The sequence below is a fragment of the Chelonoidis abingdonii genome, chromosome 9 (genome assembly GCF_003597395.2).
Source record: "Chelonoidis abingdonii isolate Lonesome George chromosome 9, CheloAbing_2.0, whole genome shotgun sequence".
Taxonomy (NCBI): Eukaryota; Metazoa; Chordata; order Testudines; family Testudinidae; genus Chelonoidis; species Chelonoidis abingdonii.
In genome coordinates, this window is record NC_133777.1 from 35327973 (window position 1) to 35345630 (window position 17658).

General features: G+C 45.1%; 1 protein-coding gene across 2 annotated transcripts in view; it reads right to left on the reverse strand.

The window, feature by feature from the left end:
* Positions 1-2111: 2111 nt before the first annotated feature.
* Positions 2112-17658, reverse strand: part of RAB40C (RAB40C, member RAS oncogene family) — a 57791-nt gene continuing 42244 nt past the window's right edge. For both annotated transcript variants that reach the window (XM_032799348.2, XM_032799349.2), the window contains exons 5-7: positions 8877-8954; positions 7463-7685; positions 2112-5478 (exon numbers count right to left, since the gene is read on the reverse strand). In XM_032799348.2, coding sequence (XP_032655239.1) covers positions 5198-5478; positions 7463-7685; positions 8877-8954 — 582 coding nt within the window. In that variant the 3' untranslated portion in view covers positions 2112-5197. The remainder of the gene's footprint in view (positions 5479-7462; positions 7686-8876; positions 8955-17658) is intronic.

Consider the following 17658-nt stretch of genomic DNA (forward strand, 5'->3'; position numbering starts at 1 on the left):
AAACGAGGAGGATAAAGGGCTGACAAGAACCTTTGTTTCACATGCATCAGGCAAGCCCAGGAGAGGCCCCCAGACCCAGGAGCTATTTCCTCTCTTGTTTGATCTGAGAGCTCCAGTGACTTCTGTCATGACCTTTTGGCCCAGGAGACAGGAGCAGAGATGCCTGACCTCAAAGACAGAACAACAAACTAACCCCCCGCCACTGGAAAGAGCAGCAGAGCCTAACACTCCAGGCCAGGGGAACTCTTCCTCTGGGCTAGCAGCAGAAGCAGCAGCTCCGACCAAACCTGCAGCTCAGGGGCTCATGTCTGGATTCAGCAAAGCAGATACTTATGACATCAATGAGACTAAGGCCTTGATTCAGCAGCACAGCCAAGCACATACTAAACAGCAGAACATGTGGCTCTACAGAGCCTAGCATGTTTTCTGTAGCATGTTGTGCCTGCCTGTGGCACTGCGCCACTAGATCACTCACCCTTGCTCTTGGCAATGTTAAATCACTTACTTGCAGTGGCTGACAAACCACCCCTCTTTGGGAAGCAGACTGGCTTCAGTGCCAGTCACTTCCAGCCAGAGTTTGTTTGTTTAAATGAAAACCATTTCTTACCTAGTGACATGACTCCAGGAGCTGGGGCTTTCAGAAAACCACCAGCTCTCACAAGAGTTGGGAAACTAGTAAAGTGATCCCAGTGCAACATGCTCCTCCTGCCTACTTCTCCGTGGGGGATGAGGCTAAAGGAGCTGTTTGTGAGAGTCATTCGAACTCGGGCAGAAAGAGGCTAGCAGGGCAGAGTGTTAATCAATTTGTCCTGAGCAGTTTTCTTGCCCTGTTCTTTCCGAACAAGGACATCTGCATGAAAACAGAACCTACTGCTGGAGAGTCACTGACTCCTGCTGATCCTTCCCCACCTGAAATCACACAAGTCCTTTGTTTAGGCTCCTGGGGTGAGACTGCACAGGGTACTTCAAGAACCTGCCTGAAAAACAAGAGGCATGTTTGCTCACTATTCCCTGACCAGGCTTTTACCCCATTACGGGGTTTTTCCATGCTTCAGCCGTTATCTGATTTCCCTCCCCCAGCAAGCACTGAGCTGCTAAAACAAGCCTGGCCAGCTGGGTTCAGAGTGGAGATATAATCCTATAGAGGAGGTTGGGGGAAGGGGAGAAGAGGCAGGTCAAAAGGAGGGCCAGTGTCCCCCGCTTCCTTAGGGGGTGAATGAGAAGAGAATCAGGCCAAGAGAAGCTGTCTCTCTTCCCAAAAGTGACTGCTTCTCTGGGATCTAAGAGCCTCATCCCCAGTGATGACCATACAGGCCATTCTTCTAGCTGGGGGTCTCAGCATGCTGTGTGACCCCATCTCTCTGATTGCCCCTGTTCACTCTGGAGTGTAGTGACTGCAATATTTGCCATCGTCACACAAAAACAGAAAGTGAGGCAAACTATGAAGTCACAAGACAGCGCCTCCCCTTTGTTTACAGCTTGCTTTCGAAATTCACTTTGAATTTATCTTTATATCAATTTCATTAGTAGCTTACTCCAATTTGGATAGTTCCATTACCGTTATCAGAGTAGTTACCCCAGATGTAACAAAGGAGAAGAAGATCCCTACCTGGGATTGAAGCTCTGGTGGCCAGCAGCTGATGTAGCTGCACAGGGTGAGTTTTACACCACTTGTAACCAACATGAGTCAGAGCTTATGTGGGCCTGATGGGGGGTTTAAACACCTGTGTTGCAAACTGTTGTGATTTTCTCACAAGTCTCAGGAGATTGAATGTTTTTCAATGTTTTTCTTTAAACATTAAAAACAAGTTTTGGTGACTAGACATGTTTGAAAAATGACTCAATGGTTCAAAACACCAAAAGACAAAGAATAGAACCAAATGTGAATTGAAATCTCATCATCTGTAAGCCAAATCTCATGATTTTTGAATGGCTGGGAAGGACAATCCTGGGAACACTGGTATAAGGGCCCCCCTTTGGCAAGTTCCCAATCAACATGAGCCCTGCCACATCCCACCCCCATCCTTGAGCAACCCCAGAAAAACCCGCTTAAAGACCCGCTAAAACCACAGCCCCACTTGAAACTGATATGATTGTCCAGATCCCGCCTGGAAATTTAAAACAACAAAAGACTTTAATTTATATAAAACAAAACATGTATATCAGTTGAACAACACTGACTGTACAAAGGAATAAAAGAAAGAGTCCAAAATAACACTGGAATGGTCCGAGTATCAGACAGCAGCTAAAGACTAGTGTTGGTATCAGATGTGAGAACCGCTTTCTTTTCAAATGGAGAAAACAAGATGAGTTCAGTTTTGATCAGCAGACATTCCAGATCAATGAATCTTTCCTTTGGACAGGATTTGCTGAGATTGTACAGGGGAAAATGTATGGTGGGAGAAGAGATGGGAGAGGGTTTATTTGTAGGGGATAAACCATCCACAGGTAGTTGGAAGAGTTTCTAGACATGCAGAATGGAATCTTCCATCTCCTCCCCACACCAGCTGTGTGTACCAGATATTAGATATGAAAGAGGCAACATAGGTGAGTTACAGGCTGCTGAGGGGCTGCCACAACTAACTGTCTAACGGAAACCAAATTCAAAGAGGGTTTTACACTGACGGATAGGGGTGTGTTCTGCCTCCCATCAGCTGTTAGCCATATATCCCTAGACCGCCTGGCTGCTCCTGCTCTCTGTTGAGTGACATGGAGCAGTGGGTGTAGCACTGCTGACAAGTTCTAGAAATTCCCTGGCTTCCCCGCGATGGCACTGCACTGAACTACAGCTTTAGTTCTTGGTCTGAATCATGGCCACAAAAAGACACCCCTAGCCCTCGGTTTATTTTCTCCTTCTCCCTCATTTGAACTTCGTTGGTGGCCTGGTTTATAGCCCTGCAGCTGGGCTATCTGTGAAATCTGTCCTCTGGGGTTTGAGAGTGTGCAGAAACTCCTTCGTCTCCAGACCCTGTCAGGGAAGGAAGGGAAAGGCACAGCAGGGAGTGCTGCTGTGGGAAGGGGCTGTGCCATTTCCCTGCCACCCGTCTTTTAGTTGCTGCTTGAACAGAGTGGGTGGTCAGCCGTGCAGGAAACGCAACAGCTTCATCCTGCCCACGTAACAAGCTGCTTTAGGGTGACAGATTAAGCCTGGCCTTGGGGAACTGCTGCTAATGGGAGACAGGTGGTAACAGTAGAGCATCAGCATCTTAGAGCAGACATGTGCCAGTTTTAGTTTCCCAATAAAGAGGGAAGTATAGTGGAGGCAGAACAGAGCAACCAAAAGCAGTTCATACAGTTAGATGATCCTGAAAACCACTGAAAAACTACACGTCTTGGTGGCCTACAAGAACCTGCCATCAGGTCTTGGTCTCACTAACCTATGACTGAACTTGCATTGAACTGTAATCAGCCTCTCTAGCTTAACAAGGACTGGGCACTACCTCCGCTGGAAGCCCTAGTGGAAAGTTAAAAGTCCTACTGCTATGGGACTAAGTAAGGGAAGCTGCTGCTATTGTCCTAGATGGGATTTCTCTAACATCACATGCCTATGCCAAGCACATTGCCAGTTAGAGAGATTGCTTGCTCTAGAAGCTGTGAAAACCTAGGTGACAATAAAAACAAGCCAGTGCATTTGCTTTCATGTTTTCCTGCCACTGAACAGCAATCATGGCTGTCTTGATCATCCAATGCAGGCAAACTCCAGACTAGCAAGGCTGCATTTTAATACCACTTAGAATGGCTACTAGTGCTCAAGTCCTGATCAGTTCTAATATGCTACACTCCAATGTGAAGTGTGTTCTCCCTTCTCCTGCCCCCATCTAGAAGAGGAGCCATGGGCAATGTTAGAAGATTAGATGTTCCTTGGAAAGGTGAAGTGGGTATTTACAGGTGCAGAAAGGACCTTGCATTCAGGGCCTGCTCAAAGTCTCCGTGCCTATTAGTGGGTTGACCTTATGGCCCAGAAGAATGGGAGGGATAAATAGCAGTACTGGGGAGAATGGGGGAAGGAACAGTGACCCCAGAAGGGTAGCTTGTGACCAAGCTGTGTTTCTCTCTCCACTGCAGTCCCAGCAGAAGTGTTTTACTTCTATGCCTGCAGCTCCTCAAGGCCAGCACTGATCAACAAACCTCACATGAGAAGATGCTGCCTGTCATGGGAAAATAAACCTGGTACCAGCTGACTTTTGGGTCTCTCATATTTGGTCTGACAGAATCTTTGTCTTCAGGCTCCTGCAGGCCAGGGCAGCCTCACAGCTGCAACTCTATTTGGGTTTTAGTTTAAGTGAGAGTACAATCAGCCTCTGTCCCTCTCACCATTACATTTAAATCCCAGCCCCCTCCTAGACCCTCACCCTTGTTACCAGGAATGTTCAGAAAAGGAAGGATCCGGAGTGTAGCATACATATCGCTCTCTCCTTTCACATAGATAGTATTTAAAACAAACCCAGAGCAATCCTGCTTGTACAATTCCCCCAAAGTGTTTGTAGATATTCACCTTAAAATCCCCCCTCTCCTTTCCTCCCCCTTAACTGGTGCATTGCAAACAGAGGTCCCATGCTTCTATTTACATGGCTGCATAAAATTTTCCCTGACTGCTTCTTTAAAAAAAAAAACAACTGAGATCTCTCTCTATAATTTTTATATAAATAAGTGAAAGGCAAGCAGGACTGCTTCCTTCAGATTCCCAATTGGCCAACTCTTGCCTCTTTTTTGTCAATGGCAGGTTAAAGTCCAGGTAGAATTTGCCATCATCTTATGCCCCGTTTATTCTTAGAAGTCCACTGTTCACTATCGCACCAGCAATGCATCTGGGAGTTCAAGAGTTACAGTTGCAGCACAGATTCTCCCTTGACCACCCCATAAGCCTCTTGATCTTCTGCTAAATCCCCTCCTCTGTCAAGACTGGACGAGCTTGTCCCTCCCCCATGCCGGCAGCTGCTGAGTTTTCCACCCAGGCTGAGGAAAATCCCAAAGCATTCCTGAAGGTTCACTTGGCACCATCCCCTTTACCAGCGATGTGGGATCCAGTCGATATGATGGTCTGAACGTTAAGCTGAACTCGTTTCCCAAAGCTATGCATGTCATCAAAAAAGTGACCCAGAAACGTTCAAAAGGATCCTATTGAAAAGGGTTACGTGTGCAAACATCTGTACATCGGTGGGTGGGTGTATTTGGAGCGCACAGCATTACAGTCTTGCTAAGATATCTTGCAGTTGTTGCGTGAGCAGTTCTGTGGGGGGCTCTGCGGTGGGCGGATTGATTTGGATCTCTTCAAGCTGTTACCTTTGCTGCTGCTCCCGCCCCCACTGCTAGCCAAGGAGTATGACCGGCCGTGCATCATCACTGCGTTCATTCCATTGGCCATGGAGAAAGATTTCAAGTGGCTTTTGATGGTGACAGGCAGTGGCAGCTTGTCAATGAGGTGGACCGGTGTGCAGGAGACTATCGCACGGCAGCAGAGATCCTGTAAGCTGAACACTGTCGGTAGAGAAAGAATCAAGCACAGTCAGAGGGCAAGTCACACCCAGGTGGTGCTTCCAGGGAGAGGGCTTTCCCTGCTGCACATCTTGCCTGCACTGTACACTAGCCATTTCTTAGGGAGGGAGAAACTAATGGTGGCAATACAGTGCCTTAGAGACTGCGGATCTGATGGTGAAAACAAGGAACTAGGAGACAGGACTTCCAAGTTCTCTGAGCTCTGCCTCCAAGCCTCAGTTTAAACCATCAGCACAATAGTCAATCCTTCCCACCCCTCCATACAGTGCTGCGAGGCCTCATTTAGTCAGCATTTGCAAAGTGTTTGGCAGTTGAATTGCACAGCCCCCTTCTTCCCACTCCAAGATACAAAGAGCAGACATGGTCTGGAGGAAGGGCAACAGCCTTGCCGGGGTGAGGCAGAGCACATTCCTGTTTGGGACCTGTTCAATCTATACAAGCCCAGGGGCAGGCTATTCTGAACTCTGACCCCATCATCCAGCAGAACTGCCAGCCCCATACAGCTAGAGCAAGACTCAGCCTCTCTGAGAAAGCCCTTACTTCCATGAATTCAGTATAAAAAGCATGTCACACTGCTTTGTGAATGCCCCAGCTCATGCGGGATTTCCTTACAGCTGGCCACACGGGGGCATACTCCTATCTTCAGTCTGCCCAAGGACCGAGCCTGCAAAGCCACAAAACAGTGCTATGCTATGCAAGGGGCACAAGAAGCTTGTGAAGACTGTAGACCCTGCCTATGGAAGGTGTTCAGGATAGATTTGCAGCGCACAGAGGACTTCAGCTTTAAATCCTCACCGTTGTTTTGCAGGGCAACAGAGCAACTAGACTGGCTTGATCTTTAAATCAAGCCAGCTGTGTATGCTGGCTCTCGACGCAGAGAAAGCTTTCACCACAGAGCAAGGTATCTCCCTGCAGAAACTGCAACAGCATTGCCTTCTGCCTCCAGCAAGATGTGGGTTTGAAACCCCTCTAATATCTCACTGACACTCCATATGCGTCAAACAGCAGTGTGCCAGCAGGCCCAGCTACAGGGACCTTGACCATTGCCTTGGCAGAGAAGGACTCTCTCATCCCTTCTGGCTGACGCACCAGCGCTTCAGTGATGGCTAGTCAGTGCCCAGGACAGAGGGGAGAGTGTCTAAGATAATGGGACTTGGCTCACACTTGGACACCTAGGTTCATTCACCCCCCCACCCGGCATCATCTGCAGGAGAAAATGTGCCATCATAAAAAGGGATGACAGCCTACTTCTTCCTCATCAGGGCACTGCGTACCAACAATCCCTGCCACCTCCACTGCAGCCACCCCTCTACATCTGGAAGAGGGTGGAATGAGCCTCACCTGGAGTAGAGCCAGCAGCCAAGTGCCGCTTCTCCCCTAGCCTATCAAAGGACTGAGCTCATGCACACACAAGCCTGCACCACAGGCCAGCTGAGGTGCCTCATTCTTTAAGCTCACCACACTAAGTATGTATATAGAGCAAAGGGCCTGTAGCACTGGAAATTCAGGAGTGGATTACTCAAGCCTTCTCTGGCTTGAACTGGCACTAGTGGGCTGCCACGTCAGACACAGTGAGTTCAGCTAGTGAATCACCACAGCTCGGAGTGGTCACACAGGTGTGCTCGAATACAGCAGCAGCATGGCCCAGTGGTTAGAGCAGGGGACTGAGTCTAGTCTCCTGGGTTCTATTCCCAGCTCTGATAGCAACTGATTCTGTGACTGTGGACACACTACTTACCTTCGGTGCCTCAGTTTCTCTGTGTGAAGCAGGGATACGTTTGCCGAGCTCCCAGAGGTGGGTGGGGACGGAGGCACTTTGTGTTTGTGAAGTGCTTGGACGACCCCAGATGATTATTAAATATTGCCTGTTCCGAGCAGGAAGGCAAATGCCCACCTCTTCAACATGGGCAGTTTCTTCTGCCCACAGAGCACCTCATCAGCACAGCAAGAGCAGGTCTCCACTTACCTCTGTTAGGTCTCCAGATCTTCTCCATGCCATGCCGCATTAGCACGATGCGAGACAGCTCTGTAAAGGACTCGGTCACGTTGAAGTTGCACAGTGGGCTGACCTCAAAGAATGTCATGCAGTTCTTCTCAGCGTAGGAACGGGCCTGCTCCGTGGGTACCTGTCGCTTGAAAGCTAGGTGAAGCCTGTTTCCAACCAAAATCCGGGGGACACCTGGAGCATGCTTTAAAAGATCATGGTTCATCTTCAGAACAGAGCATCAAACTCACTGATACACCAGTGAACACAGACTATAACTAGTAGGCTGCTTAGCTTACAGTATCAAAGGGCACATGAGGAAGCAAAACTGCCTCTGCTAGGACTGGCCCTGTGATATAAATGCTGGTGTCTAAGGAGGGACTCCTCATACAGATTAATCCATTTCAGACCTTTCCGCTCATGGTTTTACAGGACATTGCCCCAAATTCCTTGGTTAACAGCCCCACAACTCAGCTGTATGGATATCCTGCTCCCTATTGCCTGCACAGTTTTAGCCTGGTAGAAGTGGATAGCAAGAGAGGCTTTTCTTTCTTCCCTGACTAGGGAATTGCAAGTACTTCCTCTCCACAGGGAGTCAGTCTTTGCCTCCAAAGGTTTCCTGGACACAGCAGGGATTTCGACTCCTCTGCATCAGACCTTGGTTTTGTGGCTCATTACAACAGTTTGTAACACACTCTACTGTCTGCTAACCCTCAATTGCCCACTTTGTTTTAAGTGGCCTTCTAAAGTGTATGTGAACCCCTTATGCTGAACAGTTTGCCCCAGCCTGTAGTTAGCCCAGGCCTGGTCTACACTAGGAAATTAGGTCACTATAACTACAGTGCTCAGGGGTGCGAAAAATCCACAGCATTAAGCTGATGGGAGAATTCTCACACTGACCTAGCTACCGCTTTTTGGAATCCAACTATGGATTACATATGCCAGTGCCAGAACCCCTCCCATCAGTGTAGGTACCATCTTTACTGAAGCACTTCAGCTGTACCGCTGCACCATTTTCAGTGTAGACAAGCCCACAGACACTCTGGTTGCCTTTCCTGGACCTGAAGAAGAACTTTGTGAAGCTCAAAAGCTTGTCCCTTCCATCGACAGAAGTTGGGCCAATAAAAGATCCTATTACCTCACCTACTTTGTCTCTTTTGATTATATCTGTAATCTCTGCCTTAAAGCAAGTGCCATCTGTGGTGCTCAGTAAAATCAGAGGTGTCAGTATCAACAGGCTATTCAGCATCCAAGGGGACCTGCCACTTTTACAGCACAATGATATTTCTGTGCTGGCACCAGAAGCTGCAGTGTTTATATTACTGTAGTCACATCAGGCCCTATTGTGATAGATGCTGTATGAACACATCCTAAACAAGTTGCATGTCACACTTACCTCGTCTATTTCCTTTATCCAGCGGTCTATCCCATCGAAGGACCAACGGTTAGTGATGTCATACACCAAGAGAATTCCCTGCATGGAAACAAATGTGTGCCTGCTGAATTTCATGCTATGCAAACTGAAAGGGAGATGCAGCTGGAAAGACCCCTCTCCCCTGAATTTTTCAGCTGAAAGAAACGGACACTCAGCACAAGAGGCTAAAGACTGCTTACCTTGGTCCTCTAAGTTTAAAGTATGGGGATAATGTAAGCTGCCCTGGAGAAGACAGCCAATTCTATTTTGACTTCCAACAGCAGTCTTTATCATGACTGAGGACATATGAGCAAGGATGAACACAGTGGACTGACACACCAGCCCAGGAGGCATGTTTACAAGGCTAGCAGTTTGGGGGATGGGGGAAGGAGTTGCCCAGTAGCACGTTTAAATGAACTATCTGAAGCGGAAACTGAGTCATTTTTACACAGAACAACTTCACATGAAGATATGTTGGCAACAAAGCTGACAAAGTTAAACTAGTACAGCACATCTAGCACACTGTCTGCACTTATTTTGCCAAGAATGGTTTCACACTCTGTCCAGACTCTCCTTTGGTGGAGAAAACTTTACATTTGAGTGAATTCACCAATCAGGAAAGCAAGGGACTAGACTAAGTAAGACATGGTACCGTGAAAGCTCCCAAACAACTGTCACTTGTGCATTGTGCGCGCAGGACAGATCACTATTCTGGCTGCATCATGAGGGACAAACCAGGCATCGGGACACTCCCTAGGTTACTCTTTTGGGTTTTACGAATGGGCTCCGTCTTGATCTTTTGGTTGCTGATGGCACCTAGCTACCACAACGACGAGGGCACTATAAATGCCTGTGACAGACGGGCCCTGGCTTTGCAAGACTTTGCTGTACTAGAGAGCATTAAATAAGTCATACGATGCATATACTACCTTCTCTAGAGAAGTTTTACAGCTGTTTCATTTTTGTTAGTTCACCATAAAGCTTCCTCAGTCCTGCAGTCAGAGCACAGCAACCTTCATTGAATGGACCTTTGGTTTTCAACAGGAAGACAATTTTTATGCTCATGCCTTGCCATGAGGCTGTGACAAAAGAAAGCAAATAAGGTGGTAGAAATAAATGTGACTGCGTGTGATGGGAGAGAAGGTGACTTTGTTGACAATCCTTTTGGATATTTACACCAGAGCGACCTCTAACTATTTTTGAAGATTCAAAGGACCAGGCCACATATCTGGGCCGAAGGAGTACACTTTGCAAGACATCCTGTTTATGTTTAGGTTGCGATAACGCCGTCTTGGTGGTAGGAGATGACAATTGTGAAAAGAAGCCAGCTGTGGAAGATATATCATCAAAAGGTAAAAGCATTAGAGTCAAAACAGAGAATATAAAGCTTACAAGGAAGATTAAAGATGGCCCAGAGGGAAGAATCTCAGGTTAACCGCAGGCAGTGTTGCATTTAAAAGCATCCCAGTCACCAACAGCTGACGAGAACATACATTCTAAAGAAATCTGTCCCTTCTTTCAAAAATAAAAATAAAAGCATGAACTATTTCATCAGAGGAAAGGGCAAAATTATTGTTCTCATGTTCTGCAACAGCCTGCCACTTGCAATGGATTGCCTAGATAGGTAGCTACACAATGCTGCTTTTAGCTCCAGGTAGTCCATTGAAGTGACAACTATCACCATCAAAAAAGCTGCCAGTTGCTAATAGTTACTGCCTAGTAGCTGAAATATCACATTTCCTGCCCTGTACTTTCATCTGGAAACTATAATGGTTGCTGTGTGGTATCTGTTGGGCAAATCTTGCCTTTTTAATGGTAGCTACTATACGAGTCCATAGTGGAAGATATTAGAGAAAACTTGGATTAGTGTTTCTTACTGAATTAGTCCAGTACCAGGCTTTCCTGTACTTCCAGCATCAAACGATGTGTCTGACCCTACAAGCGCACATTTTACCACCTCTGGTTACAACGCATTTACCAGAAAGTGAGCAGACGTTTAAATGATGCAGAGATTCTTCTTAAAGGGCAGCTAATTCCTGATGCTAGCGCTTTCAAATGCTTCTACTTTATTTGTTCTCTCTCTCTCCCCCCCTTTCTCACCAAGGGTATTTGAATGAAAAACAGGAAGTTCAAGGTAATCTACTCCTACAGCTCCACTGCTACTGTTATTGTAACTGGGTTGCATAGGAAGAGTCACAATGGAAGATAGTGATTGGAACTAGAGTAGGAACAGATGAACCAACATTGTTATGACACAGAGGCTCAGCTGGAAATAACGACATCATAAGGAAAAAACCGAGCACTGATACAAATGGTCAGAGGCCAATATAAGCACAAGATAAACAGGTCCAGGCTACAAAATTTAGGTTTTGCGGCAGGAATAGCGTAGCCAGGCTTCTAAGCAAATGCAGCTGATGTCCCCAAAGGACAGTCAGGTCTTGGGTTGGAGTTAAAAGGTGTGCCCCAAATCAAAACAACTTGCCCTTTAGTGAGAAAAGAGTCTCGCCTCACCTCTACCCTGGATCTGTAAGCAGTGCAGTGAAGTTTTGAAGACTGCACTGACATTTCAGTGTACCGACTGGTAGAAGTCAACTGACCTACAGGATATTCCAACAGACGAGGGGGGTTACTGGTGCTACTGCACAAAAATCTGTGCTTCATTCAGTTAAAAGCACAGGATTTACTGTACCAGATCAGACTGCAAATCCACCTAGTCTTCCAGTATCCTTGTTCTATGTCCAATACTTTAAACAAAATCCCATAATGCACCAGGTCAATTGTACAAAGCGGTATAGGGAGGGGGTGGGATCTTCCTTCCTGTTCTCCCAGGGCAAGAGCAGAGCATGTGGTTTGGATTACACTGGAGTGATGCCTGCTGGGGCATTCTAGCTATGTCAGTATTTGTACCATGTACCACTGTTATTGTCTAGTTTAGTCAAAATTTGCCAGCCATTTTATAAAGCAGTTGCAATATTTACCTCCCTTCTGTAGTTGTGGATAGCACAAGGAAAACATATGCTTGGTGCAGCTGAACATGTGTTTTCACAATGGACTTCCCTTTAAATAGGTTTCCTTGCTTATGGAGAGTGTTTCGGGGGTGGGATGGGCGAAGGGCCAGAGCCTGGCCAGTTTTTACTATATTCTTCAATACCTCTCAAAGCAACTCTAAATTCCCCTTTCTATACAGTTCAATAGCCCTGATCCATAGTATCTTCTGTCCTCTACAAAGCCTGCCCACTCCTCTTTATTAGTCTCCATTAATGGGGAATTTCTGTTGCCTGCAGAAAGGTGAACATCTGTCCAAGGCCCAGTGTGCCAAAGCATAACGTCATGAGAAAGTTGTTAAAAATCACCACCATCTGCATTATTTACATCACCTAAGTGGGAAAAAGTTAACATTTCAAAAATTTAAGGTTTTGCCTAAAGTACCTGATTGATAATTATTTTTACAGTCATAAATAGCAGGCAGTGAGATCAAGAAAGTGCATGTATGTAGGGGGGAGAGGGAGGAGGGGGCAGAAAAAAAAATTTTCTTCAACAATTTTGCAAAGTTCCTATTAAGTAAGGATTTAAAAAAAAAAAAAAAAAAAAAAAAAAAAAAAAAGTCACTCCAGTTCTGTGGCCTTCTATGGAGTCATCCACTAAAACAGAGAAGACAAAAATTAAGGTGCTCCCGAAAATAAACATACAGGTTTTTAGTTTGTTTGTTATTGGTTTTTGGGGTTTTTTTGGGAGGGAGGGGGGAGATTTTCCATGATTTCTTCATAAATCAAGGCAGCCAAAAGAGAAAACAACTTTTCCTTAACGAAGCAGGAAGTGGGATTTCTTTTTTAAGAAAATTAAACTGCAAACCAATTAGACAGAAGACATTATGCAGCTGTCTTGTTTACTTGTGGACAAAATTCCCTTAGCCAGTAGAAACAATCATGAGGTCTAATTTGTCAAGAGTCTCTTTCTGCCAGACATATGCTGTAGGATAGCATATTTAAGCACTGGAGATCTTGGATGGCAGCTCCCAAAGAGGAATGCTGTGTATCAATGCAATACATCACCAGGAAGATTGTGCCAAACTATCAGGAGCTGAGTGAAAGGTCAAGGCTATATACTTGCTTTGACTTCAAGAAAGAAGTCAGTATTCCTCCACTGTCAACATAAGTACTTTATATTATAATTCCATGCACACATGGACTGGAGTTTAGATTGCCAAGTGTGAAATCAAGAAATACTAAAGTTAAGGTTGTCTGTGACCCTTCACTCTGCCATCATTCCCCCATATGTGCATTAGGATAGAATAAGCACATACTCTTTTTTTCTGCACAGGATGCATGCTACTGTCTGCATGAGGCACCATTTTTTTTTATTTTATTTTTTTTAATATCCTATCTTTTGTTCTGCCCAGTGCCTGATACTGTTTATTTGGAACAAAAAACAGTGACAGAGCCATATTATTATGCACACATGCAAAGGGGGCTTGGGATAGAGCTGCACAGGCAATCCTAACTTAGACATTGCTTCACTGAATGCCTCCCTTTTCCAACTTACAACCGCACTAAATAATGTTCTGTATGGAATTTCTTAGGTTACTTTAAAGAACAGAAGAATGCCATAGTGTGCAACTATTTGCTAATCAGAAGTAGTACAGTCTGTCACTCTAGGTACTTACATGGTTTTCATCATCATACACCTCACCAAAAAAAGGACTGTAACCTAATAGTGCTCCTCAGAGGTAAAAGACTATTATTAACCCCATTTTGCAGGTGAGCAAATTGAGGCACGGGGAGATTAAGTGACTTGTCCAAGATCACACAGGAAGTGGTGGAAACTGAATCCTGATCTCCTCACTCCCAAGGCAGTACATTAGCCAGTGGATCATCCTTCCTACCTGTCCTGCACAATCAATTCACTCACCTTCATTTTTCAGATGGAAGGAGACTGAGGCATTCCTAAGTCTGCCTCATTCCACATTTTCTGATGCATTTTGAAAATGAAATGCTGCTCGGCTTTTTGGCATGCATACGTATCACCAATACAACACAAAGAATGAACGTGTGCTTGTCTCCCTCCCTCTCTATTAAGTGGAAGTGTCCATGTCATGTATATGTGCACATACATGCAATGAAAAAGGAATGGTCATTTGTTATCGTATAATAAAGCAGTGTGCTTACACATTTATTTTTAAAGCATTTTAACCGTGCTGAAGTTAAAGCTGATTTTCACTCAACCACCAAAAAGTATTTCTGCATAACCAAGAGGAGGCGGCAGGAAAGTCCTGTAATGGCAGGGGAAATCAGAGTCCCAGGGAGAGCTGCTGCTACTGCATTAGCTAGAGATGACTAGATTGGGCCTATTGAAGAGTGAAGATCTATGAAGTCTTGACAGGGTGTTTGTTCTGGCTACCAATGCAACGCATGTTATTTCTGCTACGGTGTTTTGAGTATTTAATGAATGAGCAAATTGTGGCTTGGAAAACAAGCTTTTGAGATTCTTAGAGAGAGAAAAATACAAGAAAACAAAGAAAAACAAGGCACTAGGAAATTATGTGATTGCAAAAGGCCTCAGCTTAACCCAGGTGCATGCTATTTAATAGTATGATTGTCTGGAGTTTGATACTCATTACCAACCTCTCCCTAGAAGGCTCTGCTGGGAAGGGCACCTATCCTTCTCTCTTGTTCAGGGGAAGCCGCATGTAACCTGGATAGAAAAATCCTCTGAACTCGAGGACTGAAGGCATTTATTGTAATCAGAGCAGTTACATGTTGTCCTTTGCCTCCTCCTCTCACCTTGGCTTGAGTTGAGTGATTGACACAACCCATATATCTGCTGTGATCTAACCAGCTGTAAGGCAGAGCACAGCCAGCATCTGAGAAACAGCAAAAGGTGCCAAAAATTCCAGTATCCCACCAAATACTGTTAAACCATCAACTGGGTGATCAGAAATGTTGTTACTAGGCAGAGCTCAGCAATATTTTTATTGTGTTATGGCTGCAGCTTGGAGACTCCGATCCAGGCTGCCCATGGAATAATCTTAGAATGCATATTAAAAATGAACTGCAGACAGCTGTCTGGAACAATTTATGTAGCACATTCTTTCAATCTCTGTGTATTACAGCCAATGTGAAGGGTGGCTGGTCGAGTCTCCATAGTGTCTGTGGAAACAAGTTTAGTTATTGGCATCCACAAAGGTGCTGAAAAGAATGACTCCTTCCCAGACTAGAAACTATCCAATACTTGAAAGAGCCACATGATTGCTGCAATGTTATTTACTCCCTACTACTCTTATAACAAGCTTAGGAGCACTAGTTGTGAGCATCAGACTAGAACGATTTACAATAGAGACGGGCAAAAGACTAGAAGACAAAATGGTATGTAGATTTCTGCACCATCTTAAACATACTTAAATATGCTATGTGTACTGTATGAGACACTGCAACGGTTAATTAAACTACATTAACAACTACTTTGTATTAAGTCATCCCTCTGAATTTTGGGCTTTATTTTTAATACATACACATGCAAATAAAACAACTTCAAAACCAAGATTTGCATTTCTAAAGGACTGGTGATTTCTTAACAGGATGCAATTTCTGCTCATTAGTGTAAGCGGAATCTGATCGTCACAGGCATCAGAGGGTCCCAAGTGAGAGTGTCATACAAGATGTGCCATGAACAAGAAGGCAGTTTAGAGTGCCAACTCCCTGGTTGCAGAAAGGAGGGAAAGACTGGCGCTCTCCTGATTGTTAGTAGATCCCACCTGATCAGAATTCTGAAAATTCAGCTAATGAAGCTGGTTTGTTCGTGCTCAATGCTCAGTTATGTGCCACAGAAGTTATCACTGTCAAAATGCTTCCCAGGTCACTCTGATCTGGCAGACTAGGTTGTATTTGCACTACTGTCAGAGATGTGAAAGTTTACAATGATAGCAGGCCCTTGCTCTAGTTGTTTGCTTTAAGCCCTGAGAAATGCTATTACACGCAGTAGGTTGCAAACAAATTTAAAAATCAAACGGTAATCAGCTATGCAATCCCCTACAATTACAACTGCAGTGTGGACACTGCCACATATCTACAATTATTCAAATATCATGAAACCATGGCAGCGCTTGCTAACTGTACCATGGCAGGCTTAACATGGATCAGTTCAGAGGCAGTCAGATGCCTTAAGGTATGCTACTGCTGGCTATTTCTCTTCTAGGCAAAGTCTGTTTTCTTTAGTATGTGGTCTAGCAGATGGAGTAGAATCCCTAGATTATGTTCTTGACTTTGCGACACTTTGATGGTCACCTTGATCCAGTCACAGTTCCTCTGCCTCAATTTACCCATCTATAAGATGGAAATAAATGTCCACCTTGTTGGTAGTAGAAACAAGGTGTTTGAGGCTTGACTGATGTTTATGTAGAAAAATGCTTTGAGATCCTTGAATAAGAGGTGCTACTGAAGAACAAGCCAGAAATTCCAGACTGATACCTTGGTCATGAACAAAAAGTCAGATTAACCTGGCAGAGTGAGAGAGCCTAATTCACACATATAACCCTTTAATGTCAGGAGCGTTTTAGCGTGAGGTACAAATGCCAACTAGCAAGAGCCATAATACTGACGGCTACAGGCCTACTGAGGGTTTTTGCTAGCTGCTCACACTTCTGACTAGAATACAACCTTGTAGGATTTTGAACATCTATGTACAGTCTAAACTCACTAGCCCCAAGATGCTAAATCAGTATGGTGGGTCTAAGTAGCTGAGGACCTGTCTATACTTATAGCTAAATTGGCACTGCTGCGAGTGATGCAGCAGTGTTGATTTAGTGGGTCTGGTGAAGATACGCTAAGTCGGTAGTTGAGCGTCTCCTGTTGACACAGCATGGTGTAAGGTGACCTAAGTAACATCGACTTCAGTTATGTAACTTACATAGCATAACTTAGGTCGACTTACAGCTTAGTGCAGATCAGCCCTTAGTTATATGAGCGGCAGATGAAGTTGTAAAAAGGCATGAGAAAAAAAGAGAAATAGGAACTGAGATAGCTAGCTGTCAAGCGTGAAGAGCTAAAGCCTTCATCACCCTCCCATTTCAATCAGAAAGAGCATGCAAGGTAGGGTGGGGAACGGCAAGCAAGCCCCAGAAGGCAAAGATCAGTTTGCTTTTCCAGACGTCCGAGCCTGTCTCTTAGGAGCACTCTTCTGACATGACAGCAACTGAGTTAGCCATCAACACACACCACTTCTTTCCTATTTATTTTCTCTGCCTGAATTCCCAAAGTCTGAGCTGCACTGACAGCATTTGCCGGGAAGCTGCTCACACAGGTTTCAGTGATGCTTCCCCATTCTTCCCTGCCTCAAGAATTTAAATTCATGTAGTGAGAGCAGAGGCTAGGAACACTGAGGTACTACAGAAAAGCTTCCATGAAGACCTTTCTGTGGTAGATGCAGAAACTCAGGCTGGAGAGAGGTCAAAAAGATTAAAGCGCTGTACCCTCAGTGGACAATTATTCCAGGTGGTGAGCTATTTGGCACAGTTACAACAGGAATGGCAGTACCTACTACACGGATGCACAGCCCCAGACTGTGATTTACATGTGTTGGATCTTCCCCATCCCAAATATGGGGAGGGGCAACAGGGGGCTGTTCAAGTTGGGACATCAACTTAATCACACATTCCATCTAACAGTTTGTAACTTATTTGTAGCATCCAAGGTCACTATTAACAGAAAAGATTAGAGACAAAAGTATTTCCAGTTAGGTAATTGAGTGCGTGTTTGACAGAACTTTGGGT